At 42.9% G+C, this 19,418-nt stretch overlaps 1 protein-coding gene and 1 long non-coding RNA gene across 10 annotated transcripts in view; one reads left to right on the forward strand and one right to left on the reverse strand.

Annotated features, from left to right (window-relative positions):
* The window catches only part of LRP1B (LDL receptor related protein 1B), a 1,420,219-nt gene that overhangs the window by 47,869 nt on the left and 1,352,932 nt on the right, over positions 1–19,418 (reverse strand). For all 9 annotated transcript variants that reach the window (XM_053255348.1, XM_053255339.1, XM_053255366.1 and 6 more), the window contains 3 exons: positions 18,232–18,405; positions 7,976–8,101; positions 3,725–3,889 (listed from right to left, as the gene is read on the reverse strand). In XM_053255348.1, coding sequence (XP_053111323.1) covers positions 3,725–3,889; positions 7,976–8,101; positions 18,232–18,405 — 465 coding nt within the window. The remainder of the gene's footprint in view (positions 1–3,724; positions 3,890–7,975; positions 8,102–18,231; positions 18,406–19,418) is intronic.
* The window catches only part of LOC128327144 (uncharacterized), a 34,204-nt gene continuing 20,879 nt past the window's right edge, over positions 6,094–19,418 (forward strand). The window contains exon 1 of the long non-coding RNA XR_008308498.1: positions 6,094–6,245. This is a non-coding gene — a long non-coding RNA (uncharacterized LOC128327144). The remainder of the gene's footprint in view (positions 6,246–19,418) is intronic.

The following is a 19,418-nucleotide window of genomic DNA, read 5'->3' on the forward strand; positions in this document are numbered from 1 at the left end:
TGCTCTTAATAATTTCTTATTAGTTTTGTTTACTTGAAAACAGTCAGTACTATAGCTGAAGTTTTAATTACATTCTTCAGATGTATACTTTTAATTAACTGATGACATTTTCTTTGTTCAGTTATTATAGTTCAATACAACTGTCATAAATTTATAAATTTTAATTAAAGCTGCCCGAAACTCTACTTACATAATGTCTACACAGGAATTTGCCAAAAGGCTTAGCTGTAAGTAAACCAATAATTAATAAATCTGTGAATTGCCACTGGGGTTTGTTTAACAAATTAACATTTGTGTCCAGATAATGAGGATCTAAAGCTTACAATGCCCAACAAGATTTTTAAAGACAATTTAAAAATGTTCACAATGTTTATTGAAATATTATGTGATTGATTTTTTTTAATGCCATGTTATTTGTCCTGATCCAGAGACCTGTAAGTGCAGCACCTTGAACCAGTGATTGATAGGAGGGGAAAGAGCTAACTGAACTGCATTTCCCTCATCCATAGAGAGACCCTTCTGCATATATAAACACTGCTGCTGGATGTGGAGGTTCTGCCTTCTGACTGTGAACTACTGCATAATGGGGGAGGGGATGGAAAAAAACCTCTACAGATATAGAATTTGTTTGTTTGCATGTTTCTCCTCTTACTTTATCAGGACTATTTAATACATTCCTGCGTCAGAATTGTTTTGCACATCTGATTTTTACATGCATCTGAATGATTTACATAACATGATGATTTCAGTGTTTCATAATTGAAACCATAATGATTTCAGTGTATCATCTCCTCTGTTCAGACGTTCAGTAGAATGCCACTGTACACAGTGTTACAAAAAGAGACAGTTGCGGGGGCTCCCCAAGATGCACCGCTCTATATTTGGAGCTCAGGGCTGTATCTAGGGGTGGGGCAGGGATTTTTTTTACTTTTTTAAAAAAATGGCCACCGAAAACAAAATGGCCACCACACATGCTCAAATGGCCTCTAGGCCATGCCAGGCCTTGCAGAGGCCATTTGAGCATGCACGGTGGCCATTTTGTTTTCAGTGGCCATTTTTTTTACAGAAAAGAATATTTTTTAAAATGGCCAACACACATGCTCAAATGGTCCCTGCGAGGCCCTAGGCCTTGCCAGGCCTTGCAGAGGCCATTTGAGCATGTGTGGCTGCCTCCAAAATGGTCACCACACCAATCTTTGCAGGCCCAAACAGGCAAAAAAATCAGTCCAGGACGGGCTTTGGCGGTGAATTAAGAAGCTGGTGGGGGGAGGGGGAAGCTTTTCAGGCCCCCCCCAGCCTTTAGGGTAATTTTTTTTTTTAAAAAAAAATATAATATAAGTAACTGTACACATATTCAGTTTGGCGCTATGTACAGAGAATCAGGGCTTGTGAATACTGAGCTGAAGCTTATGAGCTAGGATTGTATTGATTTGCTCTTACTTTGCTTCTTGTGATAAGTGAGATAAATGTGATGTCTTAATAATATGGCTATTAATAGTGAGTTTGTCTTTGAATCAGTGTGAAATCCTTAGTATTAAGGCCCACTGGGAGTTTCTTGCTCTCTTTCTCTCATTTTAACTGTCTTTCTGAAATACTAGAATATATTCCAAGCAGTGACACAGTTTACTCTGCATATCCTTTCATTATTTTCAGAGTATCTGGGAAAAGCTGGATTCTCCATTTATTTTTAAAACTTATGTAATAGTGATGCTACAATGCATAATAGAGAATTAGACAGGCACATCTGTTTAGTTTTCCAAGTACACCTCCACATAGTATTTGGGTATTTCATGAGCCCCAGCATACTGAAATTGGTAGTTTTCCAGCATTTTTTGGTCTGGCTACGTCCACTGCTAAATAGTTTTTGAAATATTAAAAGATTAACGAGGTTGACTTGTATTTTTCAGCTGATGTTTTGATAAAGTTATTTGAAAGATGGGTGTAAGAAGTTTGGACAGGGGATGAAATTTCAGTGCTTGCCCTAGGCGCTATTTTCCCTAGCTACGCCTCTGTTGGAGCTACAAGCCTGTAGCTCCAAAAACTGTTTGCACTCTAGATCTTACAAGACTATTTGATACCTACTTTGTTTCACCTGTAGCTAACTCAAAGGGCATGTCATTTTGGCACGTAGCCTGGGAGAAGGAACTCTTAGGTCAAGTGCAAAGCGCAGGACTGCAGGAGGACCTCCACACATTGCCCCCCCTCCCCTGATTGCTTACTGGCTTGAAGCTAGAATAGACATTATGCGCTCAAGAGCTATTCTTTAAAGTATTTTCCCTCTGTTGGCACAGTGGATCAGGTCAAGATAGCACCCCCTCAGGAAGGAGTGATAAGAAAGCAACAGGTCATCTCCGCTGCTAATTTGTATGTTAATGGCTGACTCTGGGCCATGGGAAGCTAGCTTGTTAACATTTTAGCTACTCATAGATGTTCTGACAGACACAAGTCCTTTCAGACTTTCCCTAGCTTTTGGCCAAAAAGAAGTCCACTCCTCATTTTTGAATAGAACAATGTCACGTCCTGTTCTTTTGGGACAAAACAACAGGACCTTTTATCCACTTTTGCAAGGTGTGTCCACCTTTACGAGGTCTGTTTAGCATAACTCCTTCAGGCAATAATTGGTCAAGACACTGTAACCCTAACCTCTCACCTTCAGACTGGCCCTTTTCCTAACCTGGTCTGTGCAGCACTCCTGACTGTGAGATTTTGTTTCATTTTTGGATTTTTCCTGGCTGGCAGACCTCTGCCTCATCCCAGGGCTACCACTCACACCTTCCTGCCTCGGATAAGAGAAGCCTCTCAGCCATGACCATGCTGCAAGGGTTCACAGCTTTCCTCTGGGATGGAGCAACGTAGTATATAACTCCTATTCGCAAAACTCTACCTTCCATTCTCCTCATTTCTCCTAAAAATCCAAAACTGTCCATTTCTCTTGTCAGCCTTGAGTGAACTTATTTCAGAAACCCAAGCCAAATTGCCTCTTTGTGAGATGTAATGTAGACTTTTGTAGCTTGTTAATCTATCTAGTGTTTCTAGTTAAATATTGTGGCTCCTTAACCATTATTTTCTTTTCCTGTACCCCCCAAAACCCTTCAATAAATCTCATTTTATTTTGAACTTTAACCTCTCTGTTCACCTTCTACAACCGAAGCTTTGAACACATTTATTCCGAAGGTGGGACTGCTCCATTCCAAGCTAGCTAATTTCCCCACACAAGCCTAGAATGTAGCTTGGGGCCCCCACTAATTCCCCAGGAGCAGTTCCATTAACAACACTTACATGGTTCCAAGCGGGTTGTTAGTGCTGCCCCCCAGGCTGTCACTTATGTTCTCTGCCGTGCTTCTCATGCACACCACAGCATTCGTTTGGAGAGGCAAATGCTGTAAGTATCATCACACCCATCTCCATGATCAGGAGGCTGGGGTGCCCCAGCCTCCTGATCACAGAAATGGGCACAATCACCCTACTGTGTTCAGGTCATCAGCTGAATGCTGTAGTAAGCATGAAGCATGTTGCAAAAAGGGTGAGTGATGGGCTGGGGATGAGACTTCCAACCTGCTTCCAACCATGTAAGCTTGTACAGCAGTGTTCATGAACACCTGAACAGACTAACATAAGTCCATTATCATATGATAATATTCATAATGATAATGTGATTTTTAAAAAGCATATTCCATTGGTAGAGAAATTTTTTTTAAACTGAAGGATGCATTTAAGTACTTACCAAGAACAGAAGCCACACAAGTTCCTCCATTCTGACAGTAATTGTTACAGTGGTTAGTCTCGCATCTTTCCCCTGAATAACTTGGCCAACAGTAACATCTTGGATCACCCTTCTCATTTATAACACATCTTCCTCCATTTTCACAAGTCAGTTTACATGTATCATCTGTACTTAAGGCATAAACATACAGATCAAATTCCTATAATGTTAATCCAAGAAAAAGCAATAAATTACTTAGTTTATGCAGAAGATTAGTACACACTGCAATTCCTGTTGCCTAGGAAGGATATTTATTCCAAATGTTTTACTTCATTTCTGGGTGTCGCCTTATTATTTTTGGATAAACTCCTGGTCCAGTTGACCCATGAAATGTATTTGGATCACAGTGATACACCAGTGTTGTAGATGTTTGTTGGAGAAAAATCCAAGGACTAATATTTGAGCTCACTTTCTATTAAAAATGCAGTGGGTAGATCTGATTCTCAATTTCTGAAACAAAAATCCTTATGTTATGATACAAATAAAGGCACTGAACAAAGGACTAGATTTTGCAACAGGTGTTGCAAATCTGTGGCAGTGACTTCTCATTAAAGATGTTGCACTGTTAGTTAATTTCACAGAATATGGACAGATGTGCCACAGTTCCTCTTTTGAGAAACAAGGAAGTGCTGTGTGAAATAAGCATGCCCTTTGAGAGAAAGCAATGGTTAGAGATGCTGGAAAACTTCTCTAAGCTCAGATCCAGAGAAGACTATTAGGTGTTTAAAAAAGCTGGATTGAAAGCAGAACCCGTTCTTGACATGGCTGAAGTTACTTGATGCTCAGCAACACTGTTCCCTCTAAGGCGTGGGCACGTGCGTGCGCTCACAAGCTTTTGAAATGTCGGCTCAGTTCAATTTAGATCCTGCTCAGGTTGAATCAGGAAGGCCCCATTCTGAATGCAGGTGTGCACACACTGCCTTGATACTGCCTCCCAGAACAAAACTCATTCTGCACAGAGATGAAAAAAAACTTAGAGGGACCACTGCTCAGCAAATTAATAAATGTTTTCTTTTTAACTCTTAACATAATCAGCAAACAAACCACAGGGAAAAAAAACTAAATTATTAATCACTTGTTAAAATTATTTTTCTGTTGTTAGTCCAAGTCTAAAGGGCCTTCTCCACTGCTGCCCCAGAGCTTTGGAATGTGCTTCCTGCTGAAATAAGAGCCTCCCCATCTCTGACATCTTTTTAAAAGTCTTTAAAGACGCACCTATTCACACAGGCTTTTAATTACATATTGTTTTAACAGTTTTAACATAGTTTTATAATGTTGTTTTAAAATCGTTGTAATGTTTTAACTTTTACTATATAATTTATTTTGTGTTAACTACTGTTTTAAGTTTTCTTTTGTCATTTATTTTAACTAATGTTTTAACTTTTTGTTTGTTTGCTTGTTGTAAACTGTCCAGAGACATGAGTTTTGGGTGGTACAGAAATATGCTAAATAAATAAATAAATAAATAGCACAAAATGATTTTAGACATCTCTGAAGAGATTCTTCTTAAACTTTTGTGAGGAGGGGTGTGCTTTGCAATGATAGAGCTTGTCTAACCAAGTTCAGCAAAAGCTTCTTCAGCTAACCAGATCAACATTATTATTCTTACTATTTGCAAGAGCAGTATTAAAGACTTGAGGCCACTCCAGGTTTGTCTTGCCAGTAACCCTTTAGGTAATGGTCAGGACATTTTTGGTCAGACGTTTTGAGCTCCACAAATACTTTGAGCCCCCCAAATACTTCCTTCAACATCTCTTGGCAATTTTAGATGCATGAGTTCTGCTTCTGATTCTGGCTTAGACCAAGCTAAGATCAAGTCATCTGAACTGGGAGATCCCAGTTCAGATGTCATGAACTGGGATCTCTAACCAGAGTTTCCAAATAAACTAGGATCTGAAGCTATAGTACAATTTGTTGAGACTTGGGAACACTGCATAAAACCAAGTTAAGTTGGCTGTTTTGAATGAAGAGGATTATCTGGACCCATTTCAAACTGGCTTTCCAGCAGGCTATAGGGTTGAGACAGCCTTGGTTGGCTTGTTGGATGATCTCCAATTAGGAATTGACAGGGAAAGTGTGATTCTGTTGATCCTTTTGGATCTCTTGGTGGCTTTTGATACCATTAATCATGGTAGCCTTCTGGGGCGCATGAAGTAGTTGGGAGTGGGAGGCATGGCTCTGCAGTGGTTCTGCTCCTACCTCTCGGGTAGGTTCTAGATGGTGTCGCTTAGAGACTGTTGCTGTTCAACACGAGAGTTCCGATATAGAGTCCTGCAAGGCTCCATACTGTCTCCAATGCTTTTTAACATATACATGAAACCTCTGGGAGAGATCATCAGGGGATTTGGTGCAGTGTGTTAACAGTATGCTGATGACACCCAAAACTATATTTCCATGTCAACTTCATCAAGAAATGGCTTAACTTCTCTAAATGGGCTGGATGAGGGAGAACAAACTGAGGCTGAATCCAAGCAAGACAGAGGTACTAATTGTGGGAGGTCAAGACTTAGGAAGTGGTTTAGATCTGCTGGTTCTGGACAGGGTTGCACAGTGAAATCCAAAACGGATTGTGAGGAGCTCCAAAAGGATTTCTCCAAACTGGGGGAGAGGGCGACAAAGTGGCAAATGCAGTTCAGTGTTGGCAAGTGTAAGGTGATGCACATTGGGATGAAAAACCCCAACTTCAAGAATACGCTGATGGGATCTGAGCTGTCGGTGACTGACCAGGAGAGGGATCTTGGGGTCATGGTGGACAGCTCGTTGAAAGTGTCGACTAAATGTGTGGCAGCTGTGAAAAAGGCCAATTCTATGCTAGGGATCATTAGGAAGGGGATTGAAAATAAAAGTGCTAATATTATAATGCCCTTATACAAAACTGTGGTGTGGCCAGACCTGGAGTACTACGTACAATTCTGATCACCACATCTAACAAAGGACATTGTAGAACTGGAAAAGGTGCAGAAGAGGGCAACCAAGATGATCAGTGGCCTAGAGCACCTTTCTTATGAGGCAAGACTACAACACCTGGAGCTTTTTAGTTTAGAAAAAAGACGACTGCGGGAAGACATGATAGAGATCTATAAAATCATGGAGAGAGTGGATAGAGAGAAACTCTTCTCCCTCTCACATAACACTAGAACCAGGGGTCATCCAATGAAACTGATTGCTGGGAAATCTAGGACCAACAAAAAGAAGTACTTTTTCACACAACGCATAATACACTTGTGGAATTCTCTGCCACAAGATGTAGTGACAGCCAACAACCTGGATGGCTTTAAGAAGGGTTTGGATAACTTCATGGAGGAGAGGTCTATCAATGGCTACTAGTCAAAGGGCTGTGGGCCACCTCCAGCCTCAAAGGCAGGCTGCCTCTGAGTACCAGTTGCAGGGGAGTAACAGCAGGAGAGAGGGCATGCCCTCAACTCCTGCCTGTGGCTTCCAGTGGCATCTGGTGGACCACTGTCTGAAACAGGATGCTGGACTAGATGGGCCTTGGGCCTGATCCAGCAGGGCTGTTCTTATGTTCTTAGGTGTAATAATGAATCCTCATAGGGATTCATTATGAGGAAAGGTTATTAGACACCCAAAGAGTTTCCAAATCGCCCGAATCAGCTAGATATGGGTATAAATCAACTGGTACCTGAATCAGTTCACACATCCCTACTTTCTATCAGGCTTTAACTCCACAACCTCAATTTTTAGAAATTAAGAATTAAGTGGAAGATGAATAACATTTGACATATTTCTATGCATTCATTCAACTTGGTAGATTTTTTAATGTAATTTTTAGAATTTTTAATGTAATTCTGTAATTTTTATAATTATTCAACCGATTTGTGCATTCCCAGACCTAGTCTTTACATGCTTAACATAAGCAACTTAATACAGAATTTTTGCATGACTATTCTGTTGGCTCTTTGCCAACAAACAAACAAACAAACACCACAAGCAACTAGCCATATATTCATATTATTATTTACCTTTCTTAAATAAATTATAGTACTGTTTTATAACTGTTTCTCTCGTAAACATAAAGCAATCTCATATAGATATAATTATAAGTTTATTCGGAAGCATCTCCATTTCCCTCCTTCTCCTTTCCCCCCCATGTCTTTTTGACTGCACCCCCACATTCTCTACAGGATTTCCATAGGGACAAACTTCTAATTAACAAAACATGAAAGGCTGCTTAGACAGAATACAAGCACCCACCTAAAATGCTCAAATCACTGCATGTTCCATTAAACAATGACTTTCCTTCTGGACACACACAAGCTGCACCTGAAGGGTTGAGTAAACACAAGAACTCACAGGTAAACTCCAGGCAGGGATTGAGTGCTGTTTGGAGAAAAAGAAATCAGAAAAGTATAAAACAGATTATTTTTGAAGAATGAAATAAGAGCAAATTCTGAAATCCATTAAGGTTCATGCTTAGCAAATCTCAGTGTATTAATTTATTCAAATATAATTAAAAGCGGCCAACATCCAGAGCAGCCATATTGAGATGTAGTCCAGCACAGTCCTCAGGGACATATTTTTGAAGGTAAAGAACATCTACAGGGAGAGGAGAGGCAGGAGCAATCACTCGCCCTCCCCTTGCACACACCTTCTGCTGATCTGTAACATTCTTATTAAGCTCAGAACAGCCTCTCTACCCCAGAAGCAGCTCAGCTACATTCCAACTTGACTGCTCTGGATGTCAGCCAATGCATTTAAATCCAGAAACAGTAATTATTTTTGTGCGTAAAAAACTTCTATTTTATCAGTTAGCACTTCAATACCTGCCATCAAGCAATCAAAATTCATGTTTCCAAGGAACTGTGATAGAGAAAATCAGAAGTAGCGATGCAGAAATATGGTGGGTGGAAGAATATTCTGCTTAGCATCTGTTACGTAAATACAGCTAGGAATGGGCAAATGCTCTGTCACTCATCTGTTACTGGCTCAGTCATGATCTGATTTCACACACACACACACACACACACACACACACACACACACACACACACACACACACACAGTTTCTGAGCAAATTCAAGGATCAACCAAAGTCCTCCCCTTCTTCGACAGTCCTCCTCATCTGCCTTTGAATTTTTCCAAATGTGCTCTTAGGGATTGGTTCGGGGGGTTGGCAGTTTGGTTCGGGGGTGCGGGGTTGAACCGACCACCCCCCGTTCCTTCCAGACCGGAACCAACCCCCCACATTTTTTTTTAAAAAAAAAACAGCCACCGTGCATGTGCAAATGACCTCTGCGAGGCCCTGAGCGATGCAAGGCCTTGCAGAGGCCATTTGTGCTTGCATGGCAGCAGACAAAATGGCCACTGTGCGCAATTACAGGGGCCAAAACCCACCATTTTGCGGGCTGCAGCGGTAATTTAAGAGGTCGGCAAGGGGAGTGGGAACCTTTATGGACCCCCCATGGACTTTAGGAAGCCCCCCGAAGGGGCTAGAGGTAATTAATGTTTTTGTTGTTTTTTTAAAAAATCCATGAAGCACCCCCCGGACCGTACCGGCAGGGGGTTGATGGGGGCCGGACCAAACTTGTCTAGTCAGGTTCGAGCACATGCCAGTTCCAGACTCTAACCGAACTGGGCCAGCCAGTTCCATGCACACCCCTACTCTTAATTATCTCAGCGACAGTGAGCGGGGGAGTCTCCTTCCTTCTCCTCCATAGCTCTGGTGTGCAGCAGCATGTACACAGCATGCATGAGACTCTTTTCCTCCTTTAATGTCCTTTAAGCTGTGATGATTTGGAAGAAATATAGGCATGGTGGACAATGGGAGTGGCAGTGCTTGCAAAGGCTACTGCAATGGCTGTGCCCCTTTCAAAGATTCTGATCCCCAACCCACACACTTTTCTTCCCAATCAGCACATGAGAAAAGGACGATAAGGCCAGCAGGTTGCTCACCTGTTCTTCTAGTGGTCATCCATTCGTTTACACTTGTGGGCTTTTGCAACTGCATGGAAGCTCAGTTCATAAACTTCTAAAGATCTTTTCCTCTGCTACATTTTGGTGGTAGCTCGCACCCCATCCTAGCATTGCTCCAGTTTTCCCTCAGTTCAGGAGTCCGCCAACCTGAAAGGGACTGCAGTGGGGAGGAACGGTGTGTGTGGGAATGAACAGATGATCACAAGAAGAATCTTATTTACAGGTAAACAACCTGCTGTTCTTCATTCTGCTCTCTGTTGTTCACATTTGTGAGCACCCTGCAAGCTTACATACGTGGAGGTGGGATGCCTTCACTGGAAGATGGATCTCAATACCGTCCTGCAAAACACGGCATCCTGGTGTGCTTTGAAAGCCAGGGCATAATGCGAGATGAAAGAGTTTGGTGTTGCCCAAGTAGTTGCCTGGCAGATAGTTTCCAAGGGGAGGTTGTTGTCAAAAGCTGTTGAGGTTACTGCCATGGTGGAGTGCACCTGACTGGATTAGTCAAGGTTTTTTTCAGGAGGTGTGGTGCCAGTGTAATGGTTTCCACAATCAATCTTGAAATGGATTGAGAGGCAGGTAGTGACCCCAACGTATGTTTCCCATAAAACACAAAAAGGTGGTGTGCCTTCTGATCCAGGCAGTGTGATGAACATAAAAAGCAAATGCCCTTCTGAAAGCTAGGGTGTGCGGTCGTCTTTCATGAAGTCGGATTTGGAAAAAATACTGGCAGCAAGATGGGTTGTGATCTACGAAACATGGAGACTACTCTGGCTAAGAAGTTGATATCTGGATGCAACTGGAACTTGTCCCAATGGAAAACTAGGTAGGAGAGAATTTGCAATTTGCAAAGGAATTTGCAATGCTAAGGGAGGAGATTGAGATATGATAATGTGCATCTTTCAGGTCTATGGAGACAAACCAGGTGTTTTCATCTAGGAGGTTCATATAATGTACTTTCAAGTGAGCATACAAAATCTTTTGTACTGGTGGAATAGATTCAAATTGTGGAGATTGAGAATGCAGCAGAGTCCTCCATTGTTTTTTGGACCAGTAAAGTATGGGGAATAAAACCCTCCTGTCAAGCTTGCTGGCACTGGCTCTATGGCATCCTTTTCGAGAAGGGCATTCATTTCTGTCAGAACGGTTGTGGTGATGGAGAGTGGGATTCATGTGAGATCCTGGAAGTGGATATTGCTTGAATTCTATAGCATAGCCTAATGATAGTAAGTAACCAGTGGTCTGATGTAATGTTTTTCCATGCTTTCGGGTAGGGTTGAAGTCGTGTACCAATCCCTAGTATAGGAGTGCTGGACCCATTTCATGTATGAAGTGGCCTTGGATCTGGTTTGGTTCTGCTTTTGATTGGTGAACTGGGCAGGTTTCCTGTAAGTATTTTACCTCTGACTGTGAAAGGAGTTATTCAGGTTTTGAGAATAGGATGATGACTTAGAAGTAGTGGATCTATTCCACTCATAGGTTTTGGTTTGGTTAGGTTGGGCAGGTTGGAAACTCATGGAGCAGACTGTTTTCCATAGTTTGTGAACCTTCTCCATTGTTTCATCTATCTTATAGCCCGAGAGCGCTTCTCCCTCAAAGAGCAAATCCTCAATATGTGTCCATTCTTCCAGAGTGAGTCCTGATGAGTGGAGTCATGCATGACATCAAAGTGCAATAGAGGCGGCTATGGCCCATGCCATACAATCCATCTGTTGTCCAAGCAGAGTAGCTGTTGTTTTTTGTGGATGACTGATGCTAATTTCCTCTGCTCCTGAGGTGGCATGTTAAGATAGGGACCAAATTTTCCCCATTGAAAGTGGTTGTATGGACCCATGAAGGCTTGATAGTGTGGTGACTGATCAAGTCCAAATTTCTACCCACAGAATCAATGGGGATTTATAGGCATGGTGTCTTGAGCGGGACTATGCAACCTCTACCACTATGGAGTTTGGTATTGGATGTTTCTGAAGAAAAGCACAGTCATCCAGTTGAATTCTATAAAAAGATTCTAGACATGTGGAAGTTGGTTGTATATAAGAAAGCTTCATCCAGCAATCACGGGTAATGTCCAACAAGGGTATGGGCATGGGTGAGGCAACTGGGGTATTGGCATCCGATTCAGGCTGTTTAACTTTCAGCCCTAGAGATGTTGCCATGTGCAGGACCCTCTCCGAGTGAGAGCACACATCCTTGGTTGGTGATTGGCTTTGGCTCACAAACGCCTTACACAGGTGATATGTGTGCTGACATCAGAGAGGTCCAACTCTGCATCCAAGGCAAAAGCAGAGTCTAAGTATATTGTAGGTGACAAATGATCCAAAAGAGCAGTTGAGTTAGGGGATGTTCACTCCTACGGGAGTGCTGTGGTGAAGTTCACTCCTGTGGGAGTGCTGAGGATGTTCATTCCTGCGGGAGGCTATGGTGAAGCCCCTCCCATGGTTTAGCAGTGTCCTGTTCCTTTTGTAGAGGGGCAGCTGGCTGGTAAGGTGGAGATTGGCATAGTGATCGGTTTCATTTCCCATGGCATGAGATAGACATAGACCCGGAACGTCCCTTGGATCAGGACCAACTGTGTCCCATAGGGGTGTGCAATTCGGGGTTTTGGGTGATTCGGCTCGGACCCAAGCCGAATCACCCCCGTTCTGTTTTGTGCCCGAATCTGGGTCACCCGAATCACCCTTGATTCGGTTCGGATTCGGATTTAATCTGAATCCGAATCCGAATTGATTCGGGGGGGGGGTAAAAAGGGGCCCAGGGGCAAAATTTTGGGATGGGGTGGTAGTGCCCAATGGGTAGAGTCTACCACCCCAATTTCAGGGGGATTGGGCAAAGTCCTGATTTTTTGTGAATTTTTAAAGTTTTGGTGACTTTGGGGCAGTTCGGGGGCATAGCATGGGATCTGGGCAAAAGGAGTGGGGTGGGGTGGTAGTGATTCTGAGGTGTGAATTTAAGAGTGATTCTGAGGTGTGAATTCTCATTCTATCATAGCAAATGAGATTTTTTTCAATTAAACAACTCTCATGACCCCACTTTCACTTTTTCACACTTTCCTTTACTATGAATAATATGAGGAAGTAATCAATTTAGCACACTTCACCTTATGAAGACAAACCTCATAAAAATAAATTCACCAAAATTCCCCCCTCTGCCCAATCACTCTTAAATTGGGGATGGGTGGTAGCCTCCAGCCATTAGGCACTATCTACCAGCCCAGCCCACTCCTTTGGGGCAGATCCACTTTCTGCCCCCAAACTGCCCCAAAGTCACCAAAACTTCAAAAATTCTCAAAAAATCACCCCTTTGTCCAAACCCCCTGAAATTGGGGTGGTAGCCTGCACCCATTAGGCACTACCACTCCACCCCACTATTCTGCCCCAGGCCCCACTTTCTGCCCCAATATGCCCCAATCTGCCCCAAAGACATGAAATTTTCAGAAATTTACCAAAAATCAGCCCTTTGCCCAATCCCCCTGAAATTGGGGTGGTAGCCTGCACCCATTAGGCACTACCACCCCACCCCACTCCTTTTGCCCAGATCCCATGCTATGCCCCTGAACTGCCCCAAAGTCACTAAAACTTTAAAAAATCGCCAAAAATCAACCATGAACCGAATCACCCAAATTTTTTGTGCCCGAAATTCGGGTGATTTGGCTCGTGCCCGAAAAAATTCGGGGGACATCAGGGGTGATTCGGTTCAGCCCTGAATCACCCGAAATTGTTCATTTCGGGCACAGATCGTTCTGTGCCCGAAATTTTTTGCACATCCCTAGTGTCCCATGCAGTTATGGCCATGGTGAAAAGATGGTGATCTATCCTGAAGGTGGTAGGATGGCAGGGGTGAATTTTTGTAATGGTAGTATCCTCTCTGTGCATATAACAATCTGCGGAAAGGCAATGGTGATCTGGAACACACCGTAACTATATCATCCCAATCCCGGTCACAGTCCATGGTGATGCCTAAAATTGTTGTAGTGGCCCCAATCCCTTGGTGATGACGGTCCTTTGGAGGGTAGTCATCATCTGAATATTTATCAGTTGGAACACAGCAGTCCTCTCGGTGTGGCTTTCTCCCTAGATGGGGTTTGCAATTGGTCTAAATCATCCACAGAAGCTCACCGGCCATCTGCCATTTCCCAGGTTGATTGGGGAGGCTCCGTCTCATTCAAGGCTGACTGAAGTAGAAGGACCACAGGGTGTGTCAGGATCGAGAATAGGATCGGGGTCAACCACGTTGGGTTAGTCTCTAGGCTGAGAGAGCTCCTGGTGGTGTTTGGGAGCACTCCGATATGATGTCCCTGATATGATATGATATGATATGATATGATATGATATGATGAATATCTATAAATCACTTTTCAACAAAAAGTTCCCAAAGTGATAGATATAAATAAATTTATAATTTACATAGATAAATTTACATAGATATAAATAAATTTTAAAAATTATGTTTAAATTTAATAATAAATTTAATGATAATAAATAAATGATGATAGTTTCTTTTTCTTAGGAATCTTGGGCAACCCTTGTCCCACCGGAAGTTGTGGCCGCTGGGTCTTCAGTTTGACTGTGTGGAGCCCATTGGATCCAATGAGATGGCCTGTTTCTTTTTTCTGTTCTTCTAAGGTTACACTCTGGAATCTGGTACTCATTTAGGTGGAGCTGGCAGAGTGGACTTGCTTAGATTGACACTGCTTGTTCCTGGGAGGTTGGGGAGTGGGTGTGCGGTCAAAGTCGATGGCACATTGACGGCGCAGGCCTGACAGATCAAGAGGGTTGAGGTCAGGCCCAGGATCCCCCAAATGGTACAGATCTAAGTTCAAGGGCTGCACCTCTGATGGTATTGCAGTCAATGTCGAGGCCATGAAGGCAGAGAGAGTGCAGTCTCAGAACCCTATTCCCCCCCCCCCCGGTCTGTTCTGTTCTGTAAATTCAGGCAGTGAGGGCAAGAATCAATGCAATGCAACTCCCCAAGGCACAGAAGACAAGAGTGACCATCAATCGACAGGGGTTTAGCCCGACAAATAGCATAGCATTGAAATGTGACTTTTCCAGCCATACAGAGATTCCAAAGAGGGATTAAATGGGGTTCCTATCCCACTCCCAAGGGTGGGGGTGAGGGAAGGGAAGGGGAGGTACCCAAGGCAAAAAGCAAAACGCAAATGGTGATAGTATGAAGAGGAGAAACTGAGAACCAAATATATAGTCAGGAAAAATGTATAAAGGAGATAAAAGCAGAGGGTTTGGGGTTTTTTAAGTGAAAGAGAGAGCTGAAAATAAGACATCTCACCAGAAGTTGTAGATCCTTTTGTGGACGATAAAGAACCGAGGGGATACTGGAGCAACACTAGGATGGTGGGTGGAGCTACCACCAAAATGTAACAGAGGAACTTTAGAAGGTTTGCAACGGAGCATCCATGCAGGAGTGAAAGCCCACAAATGTGAACAACAGATACCACGATGAAGAACTTATAGCCACACACACTTAATTCCTAGCATACCACACAACAGAGCAATGGGAGGAATGGAAGGAGAAGCTTGGATAAGTAAAGTGAGCATTTGGGGAAGGTTGGAAACCTGGTGGGAAGGACTGGTGAAGTGGGACAAACATTCTTTGAGCTCCAGCTTGGAAGCACAGTTTTGGAAGATACCACCTAATTTAGAGAGAGGATGTCTAACCAGCAAAACTCATGAATGATTCTTTAAATCATTACATCTTTCAATCCCCCTTTATAAATACTTCAAAGATAACATTTTCATCTTGGGACAAGGAGCACTCAAAGCCAAACTACTTTGTTGCTCCAACTCCATAGGGGTACAACTGCTTGTCTTAACTTTGCTAAACACTGACTGCTACATGTTGCTATTCCATCCCAAGCATTCTTTTGCCCCCCCCCCACCTCCATGCCTGTTGTTTGGCACAGGGCCAAGCTCATTGGAAGATGTAATTGAATTCACTAAGACTATTCAGGGTCATTCACATGACCTTTGAGAGCACCAGTGAGAGCGCCAGTGAGGGGGGAGGAGGCAGGAAGCCCTACCATCCCCCAAAATGATTTGGTGTGCTTTCGGGCCATGCAGCCCGGGCACTCATTAAATCGGCGCTTTTGCAAGCTGCATGGTGTTCTGGAGGGTGGGAAAATGCATCCTTGCCTCCAGATATGAGCGTGGGGCATTGAGGGAATCCCACCATGAATCGGGCACTCCAAGTACCCAGCTCTGTGCCTGCTCTGGATCTGCTCAGGCTGTAGGTATACACAACCATGTGCCAGGGTAAAAGGGTACACTTGTGCCCTTTTAGAGTTAGGGTACACTTGTGCCCTTTTAGCCAGATAAACCATCAGGTAGAAATCCTGCACTACCCACGAGGGCAGCACAGGGATCGGCCTCGATCCCAGCACGTCACACCAGCAGCCATAGGGCTGCTTGTGTGAACAGCCTCATCATGTGTTCTAGAATTCAAAACTGTATTTTCTCTGCCAGTGGTGGGTCATGAGATTTTGGTGCATATAATAATAGTGCACCAAATGGCACCCCTCCTTTCCGTTTACTTTTGTTCTTTTTTCCTATTTAAATCATCCCCCATGTCTTTGTTCTTTCAAATATCTTGTCTTTCCTTCTTTTTTCTGTTAGAAAGGAAAGCAGAAAAGCAGCATGGTGCATTTCACCTTCCCTACTTTGTAGGCCATCCATTTGGGGAGAGTTGTGCTAATTAGGTGTTGTGCTGCCCTGAGAATTAGCCTCACATCTGCTGGCTGAAATGGCCTCCTTCACCTTGCTGCATGGTAGGGCCAGCTCTGTTCTCTGCTTGATAGATTCCTAAAAGTCCCAGTACACTTTCTGGAACAAAAAGGGCACTAAGCTCAAATATATTTGTCAGGGATCAAGTCGAGCAATTACTTTTTCATTAATGAAAATTCTTCCTTCGATTTAACGACTTAAAAGCAATCATCTTGACTTCTAATGTTCTGAGGTAAAAAGAAACAAATGCAGCTTTCTGAGGGAGATCTGTATGAAGTGTTGTTTTTTAACACAAAAGAGATGTGCTTGTTAAAATAGTTATCATGCTTTGTCATATAGAACAATCAAAGGCTATTAATTTAAAAGATGTATTAATTAAAACATTTCAACAAGCTTCCCTGGAAATTACCGTACTATACAGTCAATTCAAAGCTAAGATTATTTTAATTAAAATACAATTCCTTTACAAATATACCTGGCAATAGAATTATAACTATTAAAAGATAACAAAGTCAATTAATTAGCAATTGTAAGGATACACAGCCAATTCCTAACTGAATATTCATGCATCTCAAGGATATCCAAAATAATACAAACTGCATTTAGATTCTTAACAATTGGAGAGAAGACACAGCTGTTACGTTATTTCAAGTGGACTGTATTTATCATATCCTGTCCTGAAGGTAAGAAGTTTTGAGGTCCAACAGGTGGTGAGGTGAGGCAGATCACGGATGCAGAACCCTGGAGATGTCTTTAATATAATTATACTCTGATTTTTTTTTTGTCAAACTTGACTTCCAAAGCAGCATACAATTAAACATACCCAGAAATATACATTTAAAATAGGGATACATGAAATACACATGGACTTTCATTCAGAGTATTGCTGCACTAGTGCAATGAAAAAAGATTCACACATGCAAGATGGTTGGATAGCTGAGTGGATGTTCAAAATTAGACCATCTCTTGGGTTCTCAGACTCAGTCCATTTGTGCAAGCATTGCACCTGCATGACAAGGATAGTGTGTAGCTTTGTATCATTTCCTGCAACATATATGGACTGAGGAAGAGATTTCACAGCTGGAGGCACAGCACAGATTGTAAAAGCACACTCAGTTGCACTGTGGCAACAACGTTCTGGAACGTAAACTCCCAACTTAGCAGAACTACCTAGTTCAACATCACTGCACTAATACAACATGTTTGCACTAGTGCAGCATTAGTCTGGATGTCAGCCATGGTCTTCTGGTCCCCGTCAGTTTGCGACATAGTCCAGGTTCCAGGCATTCCCCTCCAGAAGGAAAGGATGGAAGGAGTTGCAAATGGATTCAGGGACTGGCTGATGATAAAGAGTCAAGCCTGCAGGAGCAGACTCTCCATTGATTTGTTGGTTCCTGGCATTTGATGGCATAATAAAAGTTCCAGTTCTTTATTTCTAGAGTGAGGGCAAAGTTGCAGATAGACTTGGGAACTGGTAAATGGTAAAAATGCCAGCCCAAAGAAGTAGTTCTTTTGTTGATCAGCCATGATTAATGAAGCCATTACCTCCTCTTCTATCTTATCCCACAATACACCAAGACATTTAATTTAAATGGCAAAATTGTCTACACTTCTTATATGTAAATCATGTCGCTCACCCAAGAGCTTGCTTGTTCTTAGAACAAGTAGTTGCCTGTGCATAGCAGGAAAGGGTTTGGCAAAGCCACATATTTATTTTGTATATGCTGTTATGAATTTAAACTCAATTCAATTTTGAAGACACATTGAAACATTTCATAGAAGGCAGCAAAATATACTCACAGTATGTTTGTTTGTAGCGATGTGAAATCAAGGCACTTTTGGTCTTATCAATCTCCAAACTCAGGTATTCTACAGAACCATGGCCAAATTTTGGTACTCTAAAGACACCATTTTTAGGTCCGGCACCATATATATAATTCTCAAAAATATCAATTCTATGAGGATGGAGTAACCCTTGGATAATAAAGGAAAAAAGGCACATCTATCATGCTTCATTTCGGTATCAACGAACAAAACTGCAGGCTTGCAGTTCTTTGGAAAATACTATTGGTGAAATATATATAAGCCAGACTTCCAAGAAGTAACTAGGCTAATATTCTGAAAACTAGTCACTTAGCAGATATACCTTTGGTGTTACAAGCAGCATCTAGTGTGTTCAGCTTATGGAACCTGTAAAATTAGCATACACAACACAGGATACATATGACCTTTTTGCTAGGGGACAGAAAATGTGCACTGGTTCTAGTCACCTGCTGTTCCAGACATGTGGAGATTGTTGGGCTTCTCTATAGGCCCCACTGGGTTGAGGCACTTATCTGGCTGAGCGGCAGAGGAAATGATGGCCAGGATGAGCCTGATCCCATGTGGGCAAACAAACTGGGAGGCTGGCCGCACATGGCTGGGCTGGGGTGGCCCAACGGGCCATTTCCTGGCTGCAGCTGCGAGACAGCTGGGCCTGCCCCATTGCAGAGGTCCTGTGTGATGATGTGGGGAGAGGAGGTGGGGTCCTAGAGAGCAGCCTGTTCAGAGGCTATAAGTGGGAATGATGAAAGGCTACAACGGGGGCTGGGGAGGGAATAGCCTTATTATATCTGTGGGGCTTCTCCTTGGTGGGCCGCTTATACCAGAGGGCTCACAGGCCTAAGAAGGCTGAAGGGTATTTATTTATTTATTGTTGAATTTATATACCGCCTTTCATTAAAAACAATCTCAAGGTGGTAGAGGAGGAACAGTGTGTTTGAATCCCCCTCTTCATCCTTTGGAGGCCTGGGAGCCCTCTGGTATAAGCAGCCTGCCATTGGTACCGTAAGTGCCACAGAGATAATAAGGCTATTCACACAAGCAGCCTAACTGCTGGGTTAGGCTGTTTGTGTGGCGCACCGGGATCACTCCCAATCCCGGCGCTCCCACCCATCTGGACCTGAATTCCAACCCCGGTCTTTAGCCAGTATTAAGTGCGCAAGCAC

Source organism: Hemicordylus capensis, chromosome 1 (genome assembly GCF_027244095.1).
Source record: "Hemicordylus capensis ecotype Gifberg chromosome 1, rHemCap1.1.pri, whole genome shotgun sequence".
NCBI lineage: Eukaryota > Metazoa > Chordata > Lepidosauria > Squamata > Cordylidae > Hemicordylus > Hemicordylus capensis.